General features: G+C 42.1%; 1 protein-coding gene across 1 annotated transcript; it reads left to right on the top strand.

Annotated features, from left to right (window-relative positions):
- Nucleotides 1-6,676: 6,676 nt before the first annotated feature.
- On the top strand, nt 6,677-21,799 carry LOC137377905 (uncharacterized). The gene is made up of 10 exons (XM_068047978.1): nt 6,677-6,914; nt 7,015-7,119; nt 13,663-15,336; nt 16,859-16,958; nt 17,957-18,105; nt 18,520-18,632; nt 19,658-19,747; nt 19,846-19,968; nt 21,182-21,369; nt 21,477-21,799. Exons 1-10 carry the CDS (start codon nt 6,848-6,850, stop codon nt 21,481-21,483), a joined length of 2,616 nt encoding a protein of 871 aa, XP_067904079.1. The 5' UTR covers nt 6,677-6,847; the 3' UTR covers nt 21,484-21,799.
- The last annotated feature ends 187 nt before the right edge of the window (nt 21,800-21,986 follow it).

Genomic DNA, 21,986 nt, shown 5'->3' with positions numbered 1-21,986 from the left:
AATATAGTTCCAAGTCAGGATGGTGTGTGACTTGGAGGGGAACTTGCAGGTGGTGGTGTTCCCATGCATTTGGTGCCCTTTTCCTTCTAGTTGGTAGAGGCTGTAGGTTTGGAAGGTGCTGTCTAAGGAGCCTTGGTGCATTGTTGCAGTGCATCTTGTAGATGATACACACTGCTGCCACTGTGCGTTGGTGGTGGAGGGAGTGAATGTTTGTGCATGGGGTGCCAATCAAGTGGGCTGCTTTGTCCTGGATGATGTTGAGCTTCTTGAATTTTGTTGGAGCTGCACCCTTCCTGGCAAGTGGAGAGTATTCCATCACACTCCTGACTTGTACCTTATAGATGGTGGACAGGCTTTGGAGAGTCAAGAGGTGAGTTAGTTGCCACAGGATTCCTAGCCTCTGACCTGCTCTTGTAACCATGGTATTTATATGGCTACTCCAGTTCAGTTTCTCGTCAATGGTAGCCCCGAGGATGTTAATAGTGAGGGATTCAGCGATGGTAATGCCATTGAATGTCAAGGTGAGATGGTGAGATTCTCTCTTGTTGGAGATGGTCATTGCCTGGCACTTGTGTGGCGCGAATGTTACTTGCCACTTATCAGTCCAAGCCTGGATATTGTCCAGGTCTTGCTACATTTCAACACGGACTGCTTCAGTATCTGAGGAGTCACAAATGGTGCTGAACATTGTGCAATCATCAGCGAACATCCCCATTTCTGACCTTATGATTGAAGGAAGGTCATTGATGAAGCAGCTGAAGATGGTTGGGCCCAGGAGACTACCCTGAGGAACTCCTGCAGTGATGTCCTGGAGCTCAGATGATTGACCTCCAACAACCACAGCCATCTTCCTTTGCACTAGGTATGCCTCCAAACAGCGGAGAGTTTTCCCCCTGATTCCCATGATTCTGGTGAGAACCAGAGTGGACCCAGCATTCACCCTTGGGTACACCACTCCCAACTGTTCTCCAAAATGAGCAACACCTATCTCTCTAGGTCTTTATTTTCTGATTGTTAATGTAAATTTCTACCCATGCTGCTACATTTCCTCTTATACCATGTGCCTGGATTTTTCTAACAAATTTTTTGTGACATAGCATTAAATATCTTTTGCAAATTCACATATTCCACATTCACTGCATTCTCATTATCTCTCATCAGTCATTTCTTCAAAAAATTGCATTAAATTTGTCAAGCATGACTTGCCTTTAGCAACCTTTGAGATCTAGGTCCAAATCCAGCCCATATTAATGAGAGGACAAACGCAAAATACTGTGGATGCTGGAAATATGAAACAAAAGCAGAAAATCCTGGGAACACTCAGCAGATCAGACAGCATCTGTGGAGAGAAAAACAGTAACAGAATACAGTTTAAGGTAATGAGAGGACAATCTTCTCTGTCGCCTGGCTGTAAGGCACCTATGTGAAATATATTGGGCAGTTTTGATCCAAAACTATCCCTAATTTGACAGCAACTCTTTCTCTCTCATTCAGAGAGAACACAGATAGTTGCTGTGAGAAATTGAAAAATGTCACATCAATATGTTAGGGAGTGCTGTTCTGAGGTTCATTGGAGCTGAGGCATTTATTGGGCAGAAAGTATAGGGAGAGTTCCTCTGAACATGTTCTGTGTGGTTGGTGCGCCCCCTGTTGGGAGAGCTGAGTGTGGGGACAGGCACAGCTGTCAGTCGCATACATTTCGTGGGCTGAGTTCGAAAGAAGCAGCAACAAATATTTCTTCAGAATAATTAATATATAGCAACCCATAATTATTTGTAGTGCGGCACTCTTCCCATAGGACACTCAGCATATACACTTACAACAAGTACAGCACGAGCAAGTTTTACTATTAAATACTTCACCAATGCATTCGAAGGAATACTGAGTGCGCTGGAAAAAAAAGTAGCGAAGCCCCATCATGGTACGGTCTTTAACAGTAGTTCACCTGTAAGAAGACAACCATCAATGGTTAAAATGGTTGTATGTAAAATGGTTAACTGTGGCTAACTGGCTCTGTGTCTGATAGGTCAAACTTCTTCTTCTTCTTCTTTGGCCTCCTTGTCTCGAGAGACAATGGGTAAGCGCCTGGAGGTGGTCAGTGGTGTGTGGAGCAGCGCCTGGAGTGGCTATAAAGGCCAATTCTAGGGTGACAGACTCTTCCACAGGTGCTGCAGAAAAATTTGTTTGTCGGGTCTGTTACACAGTTGGCTCTCCCCTTGCGCCTCTGTCTTTTTTCCTGCCAACTGCTAAGTCTCTTCGACTCGCCACACTTTAGCCCCACCTTTATGGCTGCCCGCCAGCTCTGGCGAACGCTGGCAACTGACTCCCACGACTTGTGATCAATGTCACAGGATGTCATGTCGCGTTTGCAGACGTCTTTAAAGCGGAGACATGGATGGCCGGTGGGTCTGATACCAGTGGCGAGCTCGCTGTACAATGTGTCTTTGGGGATCCTGCCATCTTCCATGCAGCTCACATGACCAAGCCATCTCAAGCGCCACTGACTCAGTAGTGTGTATAAGCTGGGGATGTTGGCCGCCTCGAGGACTTCTGTGTTGGAGATGCGGTCCTGCCACCTGATGCCAAGTATTCTCCGGAGGCAGCGAAGATGGAATGAATTGAGACGTCGGCTCTTGGCTGACATACGTTGACCAGGCCTCGCTGCCATAGAGCAAGGTACTGAGGACACAGGCTTGATACACTCGGACTTTTGTGTGCCGTGTCAGTGCACCATTTTCCCACACTCTCTTGGCCAGTCTGGACATAGCAGTAGAAGCTTTTCCCATGCGCATGTTGATTTCTGCATCTAGAGACAGGTTACTGGTGATAGTTGAGCCTAGGTAGGTGAACTCTTGAACCACTTCCAGAGCGTGGTCACCAATATTGATGGATGGAGCATTTCTGATGTCCTGCCCCATGATGTTTGTTTTCTTGAGGCTGATGGTTAGGCCAAATTTATTGCAGGCAGCCGCAAACCTGTCGATGAGACTCTGCAGGTACTCTTCAGTGTGAGATGTTAAAGCAGCATCGTCAGCAAAGAGCAGTTCCCTGATGAGGACTTTCTGTACTTTGGACTTCGCTCTTAGACGGGCAAGGTTGAACAACCTGCCCCCTGATCTTGTGTGGAGGAAAATTCCTTCTTCAGAGGACTTGAACGCATGTGAAAGCAGCAGGGAGAAGAAAATCCCAAAAAGTGTGAGTGCGAGAACATAGCCCTGTTTCACACCACTCAGGATAGGAAAGGGGTCTGATGAGGAGCCACCATGTTGAATTGTGCCTTTCATATTGTCATGGAATGAGGTGATGATACTTAGTAGCTTTGGTGGACATCCAATCCTTTCTAGTAGTCTGAAGAGACCACGTCTGCTGACGAGGTCAAAGGCTTTGGTGAGATCAATGAAAGCAATGTAGAGGGGCATCTGTTGTTCACGGCATTTCTCCTGTATCTGACGAAGGGAGAAAAACATGTCAACGGTCGATCTCTCTGCACGAAAGCCACATTGTGCCTCAGGGTAGACGCGCACGGCCAGCTTCTGGAGCCTGTTTAGAGCGACTCGAGCAAAGACTTTCCCCACTATGCTGAGCAGGGAGATTCCACGGTAGTTATTGCAGTCACCGCGGTCACCTTTGTTTTTATAGAGGGTGATGATATTGGCATCGCGCATGTCCTGAGGTACTGCTCCCTCGTCCCAGCACAGGCATAGCAGTTCATGTAGTGCTGAGAGTATAGCAGGCTTGGCACTCTTGATTATTTCAGGGGTAATGTTGTCCTTCCCAGGGGCTTTTCCGCTGGCTAGAGAATCAATGGCATCACTGAGTTCCGATTTTGTTGGCTGTATGTCCAGCTCATCCATGACTGGTAGAGGCTGGGCTGCGTTGAGGGCAGTCTCAGTGACAACATTCTCCCTGGAGTACAGTTCTAGGTAGTGCTCCACCCAACGGTCCATTTGTTTGCGTTGGTCAGTGATTATGTCCCCTGATTTGGATTTGAGGGGGGGCGATATTCTTGATTGTTGGCCCAAGGGCTCTCTTAATGGCATCATACATTCCTCTGATGTTTCCAGTGTCTGAGGCCAGCTGAATATGACTGCATAGGTGTTGCCAGTAGTCGTTTGCGCAGCACCTGGCTGTTCTTTGTGCAGTGCTTCTGGCTGCTTTAAGAGCTACGGATGTTAACTCGCTGGGGGCTTTCTTGTAGTTCAACAGTGCAATGTGCTTAGCGGCTATGACAGGTTCCAGCTCTTCATTATGAGATTGAAACCGGTCTGCATTTCTCTTCGCACTTTTGCCGTAGGTGGTCAAAGCTGACTCATAGATGGTCTCTGATGTGGGCCCACTTGGTCTCAGCATCCCCTGTGGGAGTGTTTTGAAGGGCTGTTACAAGTGAATTTAGAAATTTTTGTAACAGCTGTGGGTGAGAAATTTTGCTTGTGTTGATGCGCGGGTGGCCCTTCTGCTTGGAATGATGCAACTTCTTTGGTCTGAGTCTAACCTTGCTGCACACCAGGGAGTGGTCGGTGTCGCAGTCCGCACTGTGGAAGCTGCGTGTGATTTGAACACTGTCTAAGGCGGCTCGCCTTGTGACAATGAGGTCTAGCTGGTGCCAACGACGTGATCTTGGGTGCCTCCATGAAACCTGGTGACAGGGTTTAGTGTGAAAGAACGAGTTGGTGATGCAGAGGTTATGATAGGTACACGACTCAAGCAGTCTCTGCCTGTTCTCATTCATCCTTCCAATGCCATAGCGCGCAAGGCAGGAGGGCCATGAGTCATGGTCGGCCCCAACCCTGGCATTAAAGTCCCCCAGCAGGAATAGGTGTTCGGTGTTGGGGATGCTGCTAATGATGTTATGGAGTTTCTCGTAGAACTAGAACTGATCTTTAGCTTCAGGTGGGGAGCAGAGTGTTGGAGCATAGATGCTGAGTAGGTGTACTAGGTCAAACTAGATGTCAAATATAGTAACATAGACCTTCTCCCACAAATAGTCCTTACACAATCCACATTGTAATTAACTAATTTCAGTTTTAATTTCAGGGGGACTGTACAATTTAAGCGTGGATAATGTTCAATGCGACATGTATTTGCCCACGTTTACACACAATCGCCTGCTTGGGCAGTTACTCTGCCACTTTCGCATGGATGTGAGATGGTTTGTGGGACTCATCAATGGAAACTTGGCACTACCTCAAGAGACTATCCAACACTCTGAAGCGACCCTCTAGTGCGCTGTTGAGTTCGCACACAGTGCAGTATGATTCCAGTCGAAGACTCCATGATTAATCTATGACAGCTTTACACATTTTTAGCAATAGTAGCCGGGACGGGAATATGAAAATTGCGGGGAGATGTTATTAATGCCTTTTCTAAACCCACCATTGTGCACTGGGAAATTTACATTTACATTGTTTCTGAGCGCACAGCTATCAGCAGCAAATATAATCAGATTATTCCCGTTTTCAGGAAATAGTCAGCTTTAAATTTCACCCATAGTTGTAAGATTAACTCAAGTATTCTTTACCATCACGTCAGCGGTCGTGAATCTCGCCCAGACCAGGAAGAAATGAGCATTTTTATTGCAACGTTATGCAAATAAAAGGGTAAATTATATCGATCTCAAGGTCAGTGTAGTCGTTTCTTCTACATTGTTGGCCAAATACGTGATTTTTCCCGTCCTTGGCCAATAGTTCTGAAATACAGTGTGATAGCCGGGTCCCAATTATTTATTAATGATTTAGCGACAGACTGAGAACCAGAAATGGAATAGATTTCCCAACACCAAAAGGAAAATCTATCCTATCCGATGTCTGAATCTGATGTCTTTTCTACTCTTTTTCGACTTGAATTCAGTTCCTGTGTCAATAGAGACTGTATTTTCCGCCCAGCCACAGTCTGACTAGTGTCATCGTTTCGACTAACCCCGGTCCTATTCGTAACATTTCCCTTTGCTCTTAATGCTAACATTGTCCTTTTTCTACCCATGTTGGATTTAATGGGGAAACGGTCTGTTTCCGCAGCTCGAATGTCTGGATTATTTCAGGTTTCCAACATCCTCCCTTCTTGAGATAAAATCGTAAATGCTGATAATTGTAAATAAAACAAAACACAGCCCGTGGCTCCCAATCTATCGGAGGAAAGATTAAAGTTTTGGGTGGAGGAACTGTCTCAATTACAGGACCTCGCCCGTCTCTTAATGGGTTCATTCGAGTATTTTCTATTTCAGTTCCTTATGTATATAAATTGCTGTTTTCCACCTTCCCCCCTCCCCCCCGCCCCTACGGTATAGGTTCGGTGGTAAGCGAGAAGTTTGTAATTTCTGCTAATCCGGAATGGATCCCATCTTTAAAACTCTCTCTGAAACAGCAGCCTATTTATCATTAATATTTTCCCCAGGAGATATCTCGCACCTGTGTCTGTGACTGTGTCTCTCTGTATTTGACAATTTCATGTTCTATTTAATTATAAAACGGACGCCAGGCTGTTATATTATAAATATCTTTTCACTTCAATCATCATTTTAGAATCTCTGAAAACAAACGGATGTTCTGTCTCAAAGAACTCCTGTATGAAAATCAGAGCGTGTGTGTGAAACTCCCGATTGGACGTTTCCTGTCGGATTTGCATATCCAATAGTGTATAATCTGGAACTCTGAAAGGAGGGTGCGGAGAGTTGTTATAAAGAAGCAGTAACGCATTCTGCTGGCGAAAGCGGGGATTGGAAAGTTAGTAGCAACACATTACAGAGATCAGACAGGCGTCCTTCTGAAATACTAAAGAGAATTATCACATTTCATAGAGCTCAGCTCAGGTAGCAAGCGTTCAACAAATCTTTACACTGCTGGACCTTGAGATGCCGCAAAAGGACGAAGCCACCGAGACGCTGCACTATTCCGTGGGAATTCTAGGTACATGTGCAGGTAAACGCTGAAATTAAATTGCTCTAGTTGATTCATTAAAGTCATTTCTTCCCTGTTGCTTGTTTTTTTAATGCCTTGTTTATTTCCTTTTGTGTATCAGGTGCGCTGTTGCTGGCTGTGAAACACTACAGCAGAGTCCCGCTGATTCCCAGTTCGGCTCTCGGAGTTTTACTACTTATCGTGGCGGCTCTCCTGGGCTATACTGGTAAGCAGCAGGATAGTACAAATACTGTACAAACATCATAGAATATAGGATCCGTTATAGTTGGGGGCATTCCAGTCTTTTGTATTGCAGTTTAACTTCTCGCTGCAGTCTTGTTCGCACACTCTCCAATGACGTAACACTTTCCTGAACAGAATTTTGGGCGCAGTAATATTACTTGAGACAATTTCGTTGAAAGCAGTCACGCCAGACATTTAATTGATCTTTCATTTCTTCAACCAACCCCACCCACCTCAAATTTTCTAAAAGTGCCAACTTCTAGTGGGATGCAGCTCCAGTGCTACTAACTAGCCCTCCTTGACTCTGCCTTCTTCATGTGCAGGCCGAACCAATATAAACAGACAAAATATTAGCCAAGCAAGCATCAAAGCCAAGTTCTCAACCAAAATCCACACACAGCACTTTTAAGCAGAGGTCACGAAATATTGAGCGGGAAATATGGTTGTTCTGCTCTTTGGCCCAAAGGTTCTTTCGTATTACCCCAATTTCGACCCCAGGTAAGATCCACTAAATTAGAACAGACCAGGATTGGAGCCTGTGACCTTCCTGGTCGGTATGATTCATTACAAAATCAGCTTGTGCATTTCCAAATTTAATCATCAGTTGACCTGATACTTAAGATGCTTATCTACATGAGTTTACAGTTCAAATTGGCAGTTGTATAAACCAGAATGATGTTCCTGAAGACTCACTTTCTAATATTGATGGAAGATGTTGGAAGATGGGAATAGCACCTCTTAAGCCATTTAGTTCACTTCATTTTAAAACACATTCTAGAATAAGACATTAAACCCCCATCTGCCCACTCAAGTGGTGCTGTTTTGAAGAAGAGCAGGGAGGTTAACCCTGGTGTGCAGGCCAACATATATCCTTCAACTATCACCACTAAAACAGATTATCTGGGCATTATCGCATTGCTGTTTGTGGGAGCTTCTTGTGCACAAATTGGCTGCCATGTTTCCTACATTACAACAGTGACTACATTTCAAAAAGTACTTCATTTCCTGTAAAGTGTTTGTAACATTCTGAGGTCACAAAAGGCACAATATAAATGCAGGTCTTTTATTTCTAAACAACTGTAATTGTGTCTTCAGTGCAACAGGTTACCAATTATCACAAATTATGGTAAGGGGTGGTCCACTTTTGTTTGTTTTTAAAGAAAACAATTTTCTGACGAAGCTGCCTGAACATCCATTGTTAATGTTGTGCTGGCAAGATTTATTTTTTCAGATGTTAAACTGCTGATATGATATTAAAAAGTATCTAAAATAAATCTATTGCCCTCATTGTAAAATGGTTACAGTTAAAAGCCAAATTGTTTTCATGTACAGCGAGCTCTCTGGCCTCTCCATCAAACAATCCCCTCTCTTCCTCACTCACAACTGCAAATCTTTACTTCTGCTGCTTTGACAAAGAAAGTATCTTATCTATGCACATTGACCAGTTTGCCCTTAATGTTAATTTCTAATAAGACAGTCTTGTGTTTTAAAAAATGTTATTAAAAAAAGTTGTAATTTTAATGGTAATTGAAGTTTATTTTGAATGGAAGATAGCTATTTGGTCTATTCAATGTAGTTTTCTTGTTTAGGTGTGTGTGTGTACATGTGTTTGTAAAACTAATCCTAAATGGAATAAAATGCTAATCAGTGAATAGACAAAGACTGCGAAAAACTGTAAAGAATCACGTGCATTACATCTGTGGAGGAAGATAAGAAAGATAATAACCAGATATAGTGATGACCACTGAACCAGAATTAGTTAACAGCCTGAGAGTAAGGAAACATCTTGCACGTAGGAAACATAATATGATTAAATTTGATACTAGATTTGAAAGGCAGAAGAGGGAGTCATAAGAACATTATAAATAGGAGTTGGAGTAGGCCATTTGGCCTTCGAGCCTGCTCCACCATTCAACAAGAATTATGGCTGATCTTCTACCTCAACTCCATCTCACTGCACTATCTCCATATTCCTCAATTCCCTTAGTACCCAAAAAAACCTATCAACCTCTGTCTTGAATATACTCAACGACTGAGCATCCACAGCTCTCTGGAGTAGAGAGTTCCAAAGATTCACAATCCTTTCAGTGAAGAAATTTCTCCTCATCTTAGTCCTGAATGGCCGACCCCTTATTCTGAGACTGACCCCATGTTCTTGATTCATCAGCCAGGGGAATATTTTCTCAGCATCTACCCTGTCAAGCCCTTTAAGATTTTTATATGTTTCAATTAGATCACCTCTCATTCTTCTAAACTCCAGGAAATGTAGGCCCAATCTACTCAATCTCTCCTCATAGGACAATCCCCTCATCCCATGAACCAGTCTAGTGAATCGTCATTGCCCTCAATTTAAGGCAAGTATGTCCTTCCTTGGGTAAGGAGACCAAAACTGCAAATAGTACTCCACATCTGGCTTCACCAATGCCTGGTATAAATTTAGGTAAGGCAAACTTCTCAGGGATAAGAAATGAAATGAAATATTTGATTCAATAAAAAACAAGTATATACCCCTAAAAGGCAGCCGTCTGCAAACCATTTCTTTGCGTTTATTACTGTTTCTTACTTCATTTGTTAGCCTTGGTTTGTCCAAATGCAAGAAAAAGTTCAAATCTTTCAGACTAGGAGAGCTGTAAAAAAAAACAAGAGATGCAAAGAAATAATAAGATGCAAAATGGGAATATGAAAAAAACTTTCAAAGAATATGAAAGCTAAAAATAAACCTTTTTATAAATATATTAAGAAACAGTGATAAAGGGAATGTGAGCCCATTAAAGACATATGTCTATGCTTGTGTGCATGCTGAGTACAGAAGAGAAAACCGGGAGTAGGGGTTAAGGGTAGTTCCACAGACTGGCAAAAGGTGGGAAATGGGGTTCCACAGGGATTATTTGTTGCTGGGACCACTATTGTTCATAATTTACATTAATGATTTGGACTTGATACAATTTCAATATTTGCAGATGACACAAAATTGGGAAGTGTGGTTAACACAAAGTGGCAGGAAGGCATTTATTGCTTGCAGAATGGACATGCAATTGGCAAATTAATTTCTGTATATATGTGTGAGGTGGTGCATTTTGGGAGGAAGAATAAGGAGGCAATGCTTGGATAATGAGTCTGAATGGGATACCTGAGAAAAGGGATTTAAGGGTGCCATGTCATGGCAGTGGTCTGCCCAAGAACAGATCCTTTGTTCTTTTTCTCCACCCAGGAGAGATGAACATGACCAGGGAAAAGGTTCGCCTTCGCCTCCGGGCTTCTCCCTCCACCTAGACCCCTCCCTCTGGCCTGTTACCCCTATTGGATCTTTTCATTGAAAACTATCGGCGAGAGAGCAGATGTCTCAATTTCTCTGCCGCCCTCACTCACTCTAACCTGTCTCCCTCTGAACTTGCTGCACTCCGTTCTCTCAGGTCAAATCCTGACATTGTCATCAAACCTGTAGATAGCGGTGGCGCTGTTGTTGTCTGGCTTCTCTACCTTGCAGAGGCTCAGCGTCAACTCTCAGACACTTCTTCCTACCTCCCCCTGGACCATGACCCCACCATCAAACATCAATCTACTGTCCACAGGATGGTCACTGCCCTTCATCTCCTCTGGAGATCTTCCCTCTATAGCTTCCAACCTCATAGACCCGCAACCCCGGACAGCCTGCTTCTACCTCCTTCCTAAAATCCACGAACAAGTCTGTCCAGGCAGACCCATTGTTTCAGCCTGTTCCTGCCCCACTGAATGTTTTTCTTCCCATCTTGACTGTCTTTTCTCCCCTGGTCCAGTCTCTTCCCACCTACATCCATGACTCTTCTGACGCCCTATGTCATTTTAACAATTTCCAGTTTCCTGGTCCCAAACGCCTTCTCTTCACTAAGGATGTCCAATCTCTCTGCACCTTTATCCCTCACCAGGACGGTTTGAGGGCTCTCCGCTTCTTCCTTGAACAGAGGCTCAACCAGTCCCCATTCACCACCACTCTCCTCCACCTGGCTGTACTTGATCACATTGAACAACTTCTTCTTCAACTCCACTCCCTTCCTTCAAGTAAAAGGTGTTGCTATGGGTACCCGTATGGGTCCCAGTTATGCATGATTTTTGTGGGATATGTCGAACATTCCTTGTTCCAATCCTACTCAGGCCCCCTCCTCCAACTCTTTTTCCGCTACATTGATGACTTTATCGGTGACGTTTCCTGTTCCCGCCCCGAACTGTAAAACTTTATCAACGTTGCTTCCAATTTCCACCCTTCTCTCACCTTTAAATGACACCCTCTTTGACACTTCCCTTCCCTCCTGCGACTTCTCTGCCTCCATCTCTGGGGATAGGCTGTCTACTAATATTCATTACAAGACCACCGACTCCCACAGCTACTTTGACTGCACTTCTTCACACCCTGCCTCCTGTAAGGACCCCATTCCATTATCCCAGTTTCTCCATCTCCAACGCATCTGCTCTGATGATGCAACCTTCCACAACAGCACTTCTGATATGTCTTCCTTTTCCTCAACCAAGGATTCCCCCCAACTGTCGTTGACAGGGCCCTCAACTGTGTCCGGCCCATTTCCCGCACTTCTACCCTCGCCCCTTTCCCTCCCTCCCAGAACTGCGACAATGTTCCCCTTATCCTCACTTTCCACCCCACCAGCCTCCACATCCAAAGGATCATCCTCTGTCATTTCTGCCACATCCTGCGTGATGCCACTTCCAAATACATCTTCCCCTCCCCTCCCCTGTCAGCATTCTGAAGGGATCATTCCCTCCGCAACACCCTGGTCCACTCCTCTATTACCCCCAACACCTTGTCCCCTTCTCACGGCACCTTCCCATGCAATCGCAGGAGGTGTAATACCTGCCCGTTTACCTCCTCTCTACTCACTATGCAAGGCCCCAACACTCCTTTCAGGTGAAGCAGCGATTTACTTGTACTTCTTTCAATTTAGTTTTCTGTATTCACTGCTCACAATGTGGTCTCCTCTACACTGGGGAGACTAAATGCAGATTGAATGACCTCCGCTCAGTCTGAAAGTATGACCTCGAGTTTCTAGTTGCTTGCCATTTCAACACAACCCCTGCTCTCATGCCCACATATCTGTCCTGGGCTTGCTGCTGTGTTCCATTGAACATCCATACACGCTTGAGGAACAGCATCTCATTTACTGATGAGGCACGCTACAGCCTGCTGGACTGAACACTGAGTTCAATAATTTCAGAGCGTGACAGGGCCCCCTTTATATTTTTAGTTATTTTTTAATTTTTTAAATATTTAATTTATTTTTATTTGTTTCATCATTTTTGTTTACCATGTGCCTGCCCACGTTTTATTTTCATGTTTTTGCTTTGGGTCAGGGCTGTTCATTTTTCTGTCAATTAACACCCTCTCCACACTAACACTTTGTCTTTCAGCACACCATTAACATAGCATTTGCCTTTGCTCCATGACCTTCTTGTCAGTTATCCTCTGGGACCCTGTCCGATCAACACCTTCCCTTTTGTTATCTCTTGCCCCACCCTCACGTTATTTGCTTAAAACCTATTACATTTCTAACCTTTGCCAGTTCTGATGAAAGGTCACTGACCTGAAACGTTAACTCTGCTCCTCTCTCCACAGATGTTGCCCGACCTGCTGAGTATTTCCAGCATTTCTTGTTGTTATTTCAGATTTCCAGCATCTGCAGTGTTTTGCTTTTATAAGAGGGTATATGAGATGGTTTCCTGTTGTCTCCCTCAGCTCACAACAGGAATTGAACCCACACTGATGGAGTTATATTAAACCACATGCTAGCTAACTGAGCTATCTGTTCCCCTTGATTTAAATGTACAGATACACAAATCACCAAAAGTAACAAAGCAGGTCAATAAGGCCATTAAAAATAGCAAATCAAGCACTGGAATTCATTTTATAGACGAAAAGAACTTCAAAGCGAAAAAGTTATGTTCAACTTGTAATGAACCTTGGTTAGACCACACGTGGAATACTGTGCACAGTTCTGGCCTCCATATATTGAAAAGGATATAGGGGATTTGAGAAGCCAGCACAGAGAGCATATACTTATCAGGACAGTCTGGGGTTCCTTTTAATAGAAAAGAGAAAGCTGAGGGGTAACCTGATAGAGGTCTTTGAGATAATGAAAGAGATTGATAGGGTAGATGTAGAGAAGATGTTTCCACTTCTAGGCAAGTCCAAAACTAGAGGTCATAAGTATCACTAATAAATCCAATAGGGAATTCAGGAGAAATTTCTTCACTCAAAGAGTGGTAAGAATGTGGAATGCACTACCACAGGGAGTAGTTGAGGCAAATACCATAGATGCTTTTAAGGGGAAGATAGATAAGCAAATGAGGAAGCAAAGAATAGAAAGATAAGATGATAGAGTTAAATGAAGTAGGGTGGAAGGAAGCTTGTGTACAGCATAGACCTTATGGGCAAATGGCCCATTTGCATGCTATACACTCAATGCAGTTTGATGTACATATATAGATGTGAAACCTATGCAGTCTCCTTTACTTTTTTTTCTAATTGTTTTTTCTACAGGTATAAGGAAGTGTTCAAGTCATGCTATACTATTTGTGAACCTGTGCCTGACAGTATCAGCTCTCTGGTGTGGAACTGGTCTTATTTACCTCTTGATTGGGGAGAAGGTAGTTCAAGGTGAAGGGATCAGGAATGCTTTGGTCCCTGGCTACTCAGCTTTCGTCTTGGGGCTTTTCATCATCGGGGTTGTGGGATTAATCCAAAAGGATGTGATTGTGGCTTTCATTGCTTTTGCTATCTCTCTTGCTACTGCCCATGAAATTGCTGCATTATATGATCAATCTTTTGGGCATTCTGCAGTAGCTTCAAATTATTTGATTGTGTCCTCGATAGGGCTTTACTTCGGCTTGGGTCGTGCTTTTATTTTTTTAAGTAAAGGAAACATCATTTTCCCAGGGACTGATCTGTCCAAGAATAATTCCCATATGAAATTTGAAAGCATCAAAAATGACACAGTGGTTCTGGGGTACATTACAAACATGCTATCTGCCAGTGTGTTAGGATGCCAAGTTTTGGGTGTAACGTCCAATCTGTTTGTTGGTCAGGTGCCCTGGCTGTGGACAGCAGGTGTCTATCAAATTGTTGTTTGTGCTTTGTCTTACAGAGCCATTGACAGTCTGACTGCTACATTCTTTGGTTTTACCTCCATATTAAAATTTGCAGAAGGCTATGCTTTTCTTTACAAGCTTTGGCAAGACAATCAACCCTTCTTTCCAGTTCCAGTCCCTATTGTTCTTGCTGTTCTTTTCTTCATTCTGGCTCTGTTTATGACCAGTAAGAGTCTTGTTGATGGAATTTACTTGCTTTTTTTTGTTTCCTATTGTATCGCAGTAGCAGCTCATCCAATTGGTTTTTTTCATGGTGGTGCACAAGGTGTCAGTGTGGCCATATTTGTGGCTTCTGCTTGTTTAACTTTAATTTCCCTTTTCAATAGTATCGGATCCCTTACTATTCCCACTGGAAAGGGGATCATAAAGGGTTTACTCATTCGGATTAATGCATTAACTCTGAAATCAGATCAAGACACCCAAAGCCCATATTTGGGATACTCCAGATATTCAGATGCTGAGATTCTAGCCCATGCCTGCAACGTTGTGGCTGCCTTTGCCATCACAGTATCAGTTAATGTCTCTGCACCTTTAGCCACTGTGGTCCTGCCCTGGATAGTCATTCCTGGGGGTGTCCTGCAGCTTCTGTGTGGTTCAATCTCTTTTTCTCGGGGTAAAACCCTGGAAAGTTCTGCTTTTATCCTTTATGCTCAAATATGGATAATCTGGGGTTTGACCAGATACGGTGGTCTCTATGGTTCCACTAGGGGGTTTGGTATTGCAATAGGGATTATTTGTTTACTGCTTTTTAATTGCTTTGTGGTGATAGGAACTTTCTTTCTTAATGTCGTGTGGTTTGCCTTTTCTCTCAGCTTTCAGTTGATTCTGATCAGCTTTCTATTGGATGCCATTAATTCAAATCCTTTTGGATATGATATTGGGGTCACCATCATTTTTGGTTTGATTAGCTTTTACTGCTTTCTGGCCACCCTCTTTAACCAGAGCTTTAAGAGACCCCAGTTGCCCATGGGATATGCCTGGGCGAACCTGTGTGGGTTTGGACAGGGCAGCTCCACATGCCCTCATTTGCCTTCAAGAAAATCCACCTCAGTCAGAAAAATTGCAGGTAAGGTTCAGAAGAAAACTTAAGAAAAACGTTAAGTACAAACTCTGCCAATTCATTTTTATGTTCATATCTTTAAGGATAGACACTGAAACCCACGTTACAAGATTATTTTCTGCACGAAAATTCTTTAAATTTAATCTCGCAGACAGGCAGCTGTTTCCTGCAAGTAATTACTTTCACCTGTTAGCTTTAAAGCTGATTTATGCTTGGTGTGTTTCCTGATATATTTGAAATGGTTGTGAAATAATAATATAGGAATGTAAAAATTATTAGAAACATTAAAAACACCTTCCATAAAGATATCCAATTGTCTCTTGAACCTACTTGTACTATCTAGTTCAGTGACTTTCCCTGGTAACTTATTCTACAAGTCTACTAACTCTTGTATAAATGACTTGGATAAAGACATTGGAGAAATGAAATCTGAGTTTGCTGATGATACCAAATTAGGATCTTGGCAAACTGTAAGAAAGATTACAGAAAGATGCAGGCAGGTTAACAGGATGGAAAGATATGTGGTAGTGGTTTTTGAAGGCACAGAAATGTGAAATAAGAACAGTGAAAGGAAAATACCCGAAATGGTATGATTCTTAAGAATGAAGGAACTGGGCATGCAAATGCATAGATCTGTAAAGGTAAGAGGAAGGGCAGAAAAGATCATTCAGAAAGGCAACCTAAGAGCTGGGTTTTAAATATTGGACATTGAATATAAAAGCAAGGAAGTGATGTTACATTTGTACAAGACAATGGTTAGGCTATAATTGAAGGAATCAATGCAGTTTTTTGCACCCCATTACAGGATGAACTTAAGAGTAATGGAAAGGGAACAGTGAAGATTTACTCGAATTATAAGAGGTTATAGTTATGAAGAAAAGCTTGAAAATGAGAGCTTTCTCCACTGAAAAAATGGGTGGAGAGGCAGTTGTAATGGAGTTTTTCCAAACTATAAATGGTTTTGAGACAGGAAATAGTGAAAGGCTGTTTCTATTTGTTGTCAAATTGGTAACCAGGGTTTAAGCTCAGGGATTTCACGAAAAGAATGAAGGGAGATGTTAGAATTTTCTTTTCCACACACAGTTGTTGGAACATGAAAAGTTGTAGTGCAAGTGTGGCCACAACTTTTAAATGGTAATTAAATATGTATCTAAAAAGGAAAAATGTGAAATATGAGGAAAAGGGAAGTAAATCGGATTAGGGTAGATAGCTCCAGATTAACAGTATGCATTGACCCAGGTGTGATGGACCAATGGCCTCCTTCTGTATTGTAATCTCTGGTGCTTTCCATGAACATTTTGCCTGATTTCCATTCATTCTTAGCTTCCTAATTTTTCACTTGTGTCTCCTGTTCCTTAGTCCCTTTGATCATAGTGATCAATTTACTAGGATTAACCTTGCCAATTCCCCTCATAACCTTACAGTCTCCTATTCCAAAAAGAAAATCTCTGGCAGAATTGTATTTTGATGCTCAATGTTTTCCAGCTGAGTGATGAGTTTTCTTTATTTTGTAAATTTTTTTCTGCAGAGATTATGAAAAATGGAGGCACATGTGGTATTCCAACAGACACCGTGTATGTGTTGGTGGCAGCCTGCAATCGTCCAGATGCTGTGGAAAAGGCTTACAAGTATGAATTTTTTTGTATTGGGTGTTTAATTTTTTTCAGGGAGTACGAAAGATCTTCAATTCTTGAGGGAAGGTCATTGCAGTAAAGCATCTTGCAAGCCACTTTTTCACTATATTCAGACACAGTAAACAGCAGTTACATATCTGAGATGATTTGCTATTGTTAATAAATAATGATTAGAAGTATGAACACTCAACTGGAGCAAATATAGTGTCTGCTTTGTTTGTCAACTTATTGCCAACCCACATGGTGACATTGCAGCGTTGAAATCTCATTTCAATGCTCATTAGGTCAGTGTCGACTTATTTCAAAACTGGAGTACAGAACTCTGTCATCAAATGAGTGGATCGCATCATAGTTATGAAGCTTCAGTTCATTTGCCGTAGGATGTATGTGTAAAGTAACAACATCCCTCAGATTAAAAGGAAAACACCGATCGGAAGTCCAATGTTCCATTTATTTATTTAGAGATACAGCACTGAAACAGGCCCTTCGGCCCACTGAGTCTGTGCCGACCATCAACCACCCATTTATACTAATCCTACACTAATCCCATATTCCTAATACATCCCCACCTTCCCTATATTCCCCTACCACCTACCTATACTAGGGGCAATTTATAATGGCCAATTTACCTATCAACCTGCAAGTCTTTGGCTGTGGGAGAAAACCAGAGCACCCGGCAAAAACCCACGCGGTCACAGGGAGAACTTGCAAACTCCGCACAGGCAGTACCCAGAATTGAACTCGGGTCGCTGGAGCTGTGAGGCTGCGGTGTTAATCACTGCACCACTGTGCCACCCCTTACTTGTATTCAAGAACTATACATGGGGATTCAAAGTTGACTGAGCCAGTTTCCTCCTTAATCTCCACCACTTACATGGGATATGTCATTTAATACATAAGTAAATGCAGCATGTTGATGCTTTGAGATTTATAAGAATAGAATAGACAGACACAATGTATGTTTGAGATATTTCCTTTTTTTATTTGCATAGCACAAAGAAACAGGCCAAAGAGAGGCCAATGTCTCTATGGATCTCCAATGTAGCACAACTAGAACCAGCTAAACATCTGTTGAACCCTCTACTCTGGGACTTCATGCAGAGAGTTTGGCCTTCATCTATCAGTCTTGTCATCCCCAGAGGTAAGACCCCTTTGCTACTTTCCATATCCCCCCATCCTGGTTTATTTTTTTCTCCTCATCAACTGTGTCAAGTGTCATTTTCTAGCTCAAGTGGCAGATGGGCAATCTGTTCTCGTATCTCTCCCAGTGCTGCTATGCAGCCTACTTTTTGGAGGTATGAGAATGCAGCCTGGGAGGACTTGCCAGCTGCTTTTTCTTTCAGTTTGGTGAAGTGTCTCTGTTAAAAATTCCCCTGTTTGCCAAGATTAGAACAGGAACGTTCCATAGATGCATCACAGACTCAAACTTTATAGTCAGAATTCATGCCCTAGTATGTCAACACTCCACATTGCAATGGACATTGTTCATGTGCTCAAATATAAGGTAAATAAATGTGGGAAAATGTTTATTAACAAATGTTGTTATAATTGAAAGGAGAATGGTTGAACTTATTTGGACTGAAACATGCAGACAAATACATTGGAACTCCTCAGAGCATTGCCATTAGGATTCCAGACTGTACTGTTACTACACATCTCATTGACCAGGTGAGATACTCAGCTTTCCAAATCGGTCCCTTGATATTGAGTATACAAGCTATAACTGGTGATTTTTTGAATGCTTTATTGCCTTTATTTGATCTCTGAATCCAGTGGCAGCTCTTTGCTTGTTTCAATGGGGAAGGCCCATACCTGTGAAACAATGGTTAGTTCTGGTCATATAATTACTTAATTTTATGGGGCCAATTTTAAATGACTCTCGACTTTCACTAAAATGCTGTTGAACTGTGGTAATACTAGGTGAACCTGCAATGACGCTGTGTCTAATATCAAAGTCTGTAATATATAAAAAGGAAATACTGGGCACCTCTCAGAGAATTACATGCAAAATAATGGACAGTATAATGCAATTATTAAATACTTGGAAAGACTATGGATTTGGCTAATGTCCTTTACAGTGAGGTTGAAGCTTATGTTCGTCTCTTAAATCCCATGGCTAAATGGGGGATGATTTCTATCTCACTGCTGTTCCATTTTTCGTCATGAATGGGATGTGAGCCAAAATTGAGGAAACAAAAACTTACCATTGAGTTTCTGCCTTTTGTCATTTTTCGAGCAGCCCACATGCCTGCTGGAAACAGGAAGAAGTTCCATGCATTTACTTAAATTGGGGTCATGTGACATATTTAGGACCATTGGAGAGAACATGCACTGCACAAGCCTCACATGTGAAAATGAACATCGTGTGGCCAAACTCGTAACCCTTAAAATCCACTGAAGATCACTGAGAAAACATGATTTTTTTTTTAAACCAATTATTGTAGAGCTTGGGAGAGCATGGATTTTATCTGGGCCTGATTCAAGTTTCATCTAACCTTCACACTTTTCAGCAGAAGTCATTTACGTAATGATTGGGCGCAAGAACTATTGCTGATTTTCCCCTCACTTGTCAGGGTGCTGTGGTTCATTATTATCCCTTACAGACACTTTGGCTGAAATCAGAAGGAACAGAGATTGAGTATGGGGCTGCCTCAGTCTGATGTACTAACTAATCTCTTTCTGTATAAGTGCAGGTGGGACCTATAGCAGTGACATCAGCAAATCCAACTGGAGAAGCAGACACTACTCATCACAATCAAGTTTTTGCCAAACTTGGTGACAAGGTAGTGTTTGTTTAAAACTTATTCTTTGACTTTTAAAGATCATTTCTAATGCATAAAATTATAGTGCTTATTCATAGAAAACTGTTTCCCTGGTACAGGTTGATGGTGTATTGTGTGATGGGCCTTCACCTGAGAACATTGCCTCTACAGTTGTGGACTGTACCAAGATAGAGACGGGAACACTGGGTTTCTTTAGAGTTGGTCTTGTGCCCAAATCACAGGTATGATTTATAACTAATACTTTGAATAGTATCTTGTTGCTTTGATGTAACATATTTGCTCTGAAATTGGCTTTAAAGCTGTTGTCTTGCAATTGGGGATCATTTTAAAAATGAAAACCTAAAGGTTTGCAAATTAATAGCAGATGAGGAAGATCATTTGACTCCACTTAGTTTATACATCCAGAAAGGCTGTAAAGTTCCCCTCGCCCCTGCATTCCTCCCCCCCGCCCCCCCATTTTACCAACCAATTGATTCATAAATGCTTCCAGGGTTTTCATTCTTACCACTCTATTCCATGTACCCATCATTCATTGTGAAGAACTTCCTGATATCTGTACTCACATCTGATTTTTACTAGATTGAATCTGTGTCCTACTCTCATAATTTAGTTTAAATTAATTTTCCGTTTGTGAAGTGCATTGCCTGTTTTTCCTCCTGTATGCAATACTTTACTTATCTGTATTACATTTCACCTACCATTGTTCTGCCCAGTTACATACTTTATTCAACATGTGCAATTTCAAGGCCATGGTTGATTTATTGACCAAAAAAATTGCAACTGTTTTTGAGGAAAGTCTTTATCCAAAAGAGGGGAGACCCCCATTGAACAGTGACACTAACTCAGCAGGACCACTTGCTCCCCTAGCCCAACTGAATTCTGAGGATCAAGATCAAATGAGTTTCTTCAACTGTTATATGTGGCTTATTTGCAATATATCAATGCCAACAAGCACATACATTGGCTTCACAACATGTGTATACTTGAAAGTATAATTGTTATTTTTCCCCGTCTTCTCGTGAAGCTCCTTTCTGCTGTTGGGGTACAGTCCAAGGGTACTGATCGTTCACCCAAGTCACCATTTCTTTGTGCAACAGGCTACTAAAGAGGCCATCAAAACCAAACCTAATCCTATTCACATCCACACTGAGTAGCAGTCAGGAGTGAGAAGCCTAGCTATGTGTTTGGCCTTTTTAGGCCAGAAGCATTAAGACCAGTTGTGGCCCTAAAGTGCCCATGGTCCCCCCAACAGAAACCAGGAATCAAACCCAGAAGCATCTGGTGTGTAGGGAATGGTATCATATTTTCTCATTAAACCATCACAGAAACCTTTTAAAATATTTATTCTGGACATATAAATCACTTCAGTCCTAGAAGTGTAAACACTGTGTTTAATATTTACTTGTTAATGAGTTACTTACATTTTGGCTGAAGGTCTTGCAGCTGTTTGAAGAAGTGCAGATGAAACATTTAAAGGGCCATATTAATGGCGGATTTAATGAGGATCATTCAGATCCTGGCATGCTTCAGCATTCACAGACAACAGATGCCTATGATAACCCTGCCTTCACAAAAGGGAAGGAAGAGGAGGACGTTGTACCATACAGACATTATGAAGAAAAGTAAATAGTCATATTTGTGTTTATAATTGAATATGCTTTTATGAACTCCAATACCTGTCAAACAGTCACCTCATGTGTTTCTTTTTCTCCTCCCTCCTTTCCTGAAGGCACTAAGATCACCCAACACACTCCAGTACCTCATCCAAGTGGCCATTCTTAAGGAGTCTAGACAGCGAGTGTAAACAAGCTGTTGAACAAGGGGAATGAGGAAGGTATCACAGACCTGTTTGCTGTAACCTGACTCGGTCCTTACCTACCATCATTACACATGAACATATATTTCTTTTATGGTCTCAGGATGAAGCAGTTCAACTGTATGAAGAATCAATCGCCCTGTAATCAGTGGAAGTAACCACTGGATAATATTGTACCTGTGGTATACAAAAAAAAATCAAATTGGAAAAATGAATAGATGCAATATTTATTATACTTTGAGCATTTTTTAATAAATAGATTTTTTAAAACTTATAACTATGAATTATTATATATTTGGACAATGAAGCAACTGATAGTCATTGTGTTAATGAAGAAAGGGTTTTATTCCCAGGCTATAGCATCTGTTGATGATGCTGAATCTTTACATCTTGATTTTCTCCAGGTCTTACAGTGGAGTGATT

The sequence above is a fragment of the Heterodontus francisci genome, chromosome 15 (genome assembly GCF_036365525.1).
Source record: "Heterodontus francisci isolate sHetFra1 chromosome 15, sHetFra1.hap1, whole genome shotgun sequence".
Taxonomy (NCBI): domain Eukaryota; kingdom Metazoa; phylum Chordata; class Chondrichthyes; order Heterodontiformes; family Heterodontidae; genus Heterodontus; species Heterodontus francisci.
The sequence above is the reverse complement of the archived record's forward strand: the minus strand, read 5'-3'. Positions and strand labels throughout refer to the sequence as shown.

Bases quoted from the DNA above. Each gene is read 5' to 3' on its own strand.
- LOC137377905 (XM_068047978.1), top strand. From the start codon at position 6,848: ATGCCGCAAAAGGACGAAGCCACCGAGACGCTGCACTATTCCGTGGGA. The intron at 18,633-19,657 runs GTGAGATACTCA...GTATAAGTGCAG, and splicing joins CTACACATCTCATTGACCAG to GTGGGACCTATAGCAGTGAC. The intron at 19,748-19,845 runs GTAGTGTTTGTT...TCCCTGGTACAG, and splicing joins TTGCCAAACTTGGTGACAAG to GTTGATGGTGTATTGTGTGA.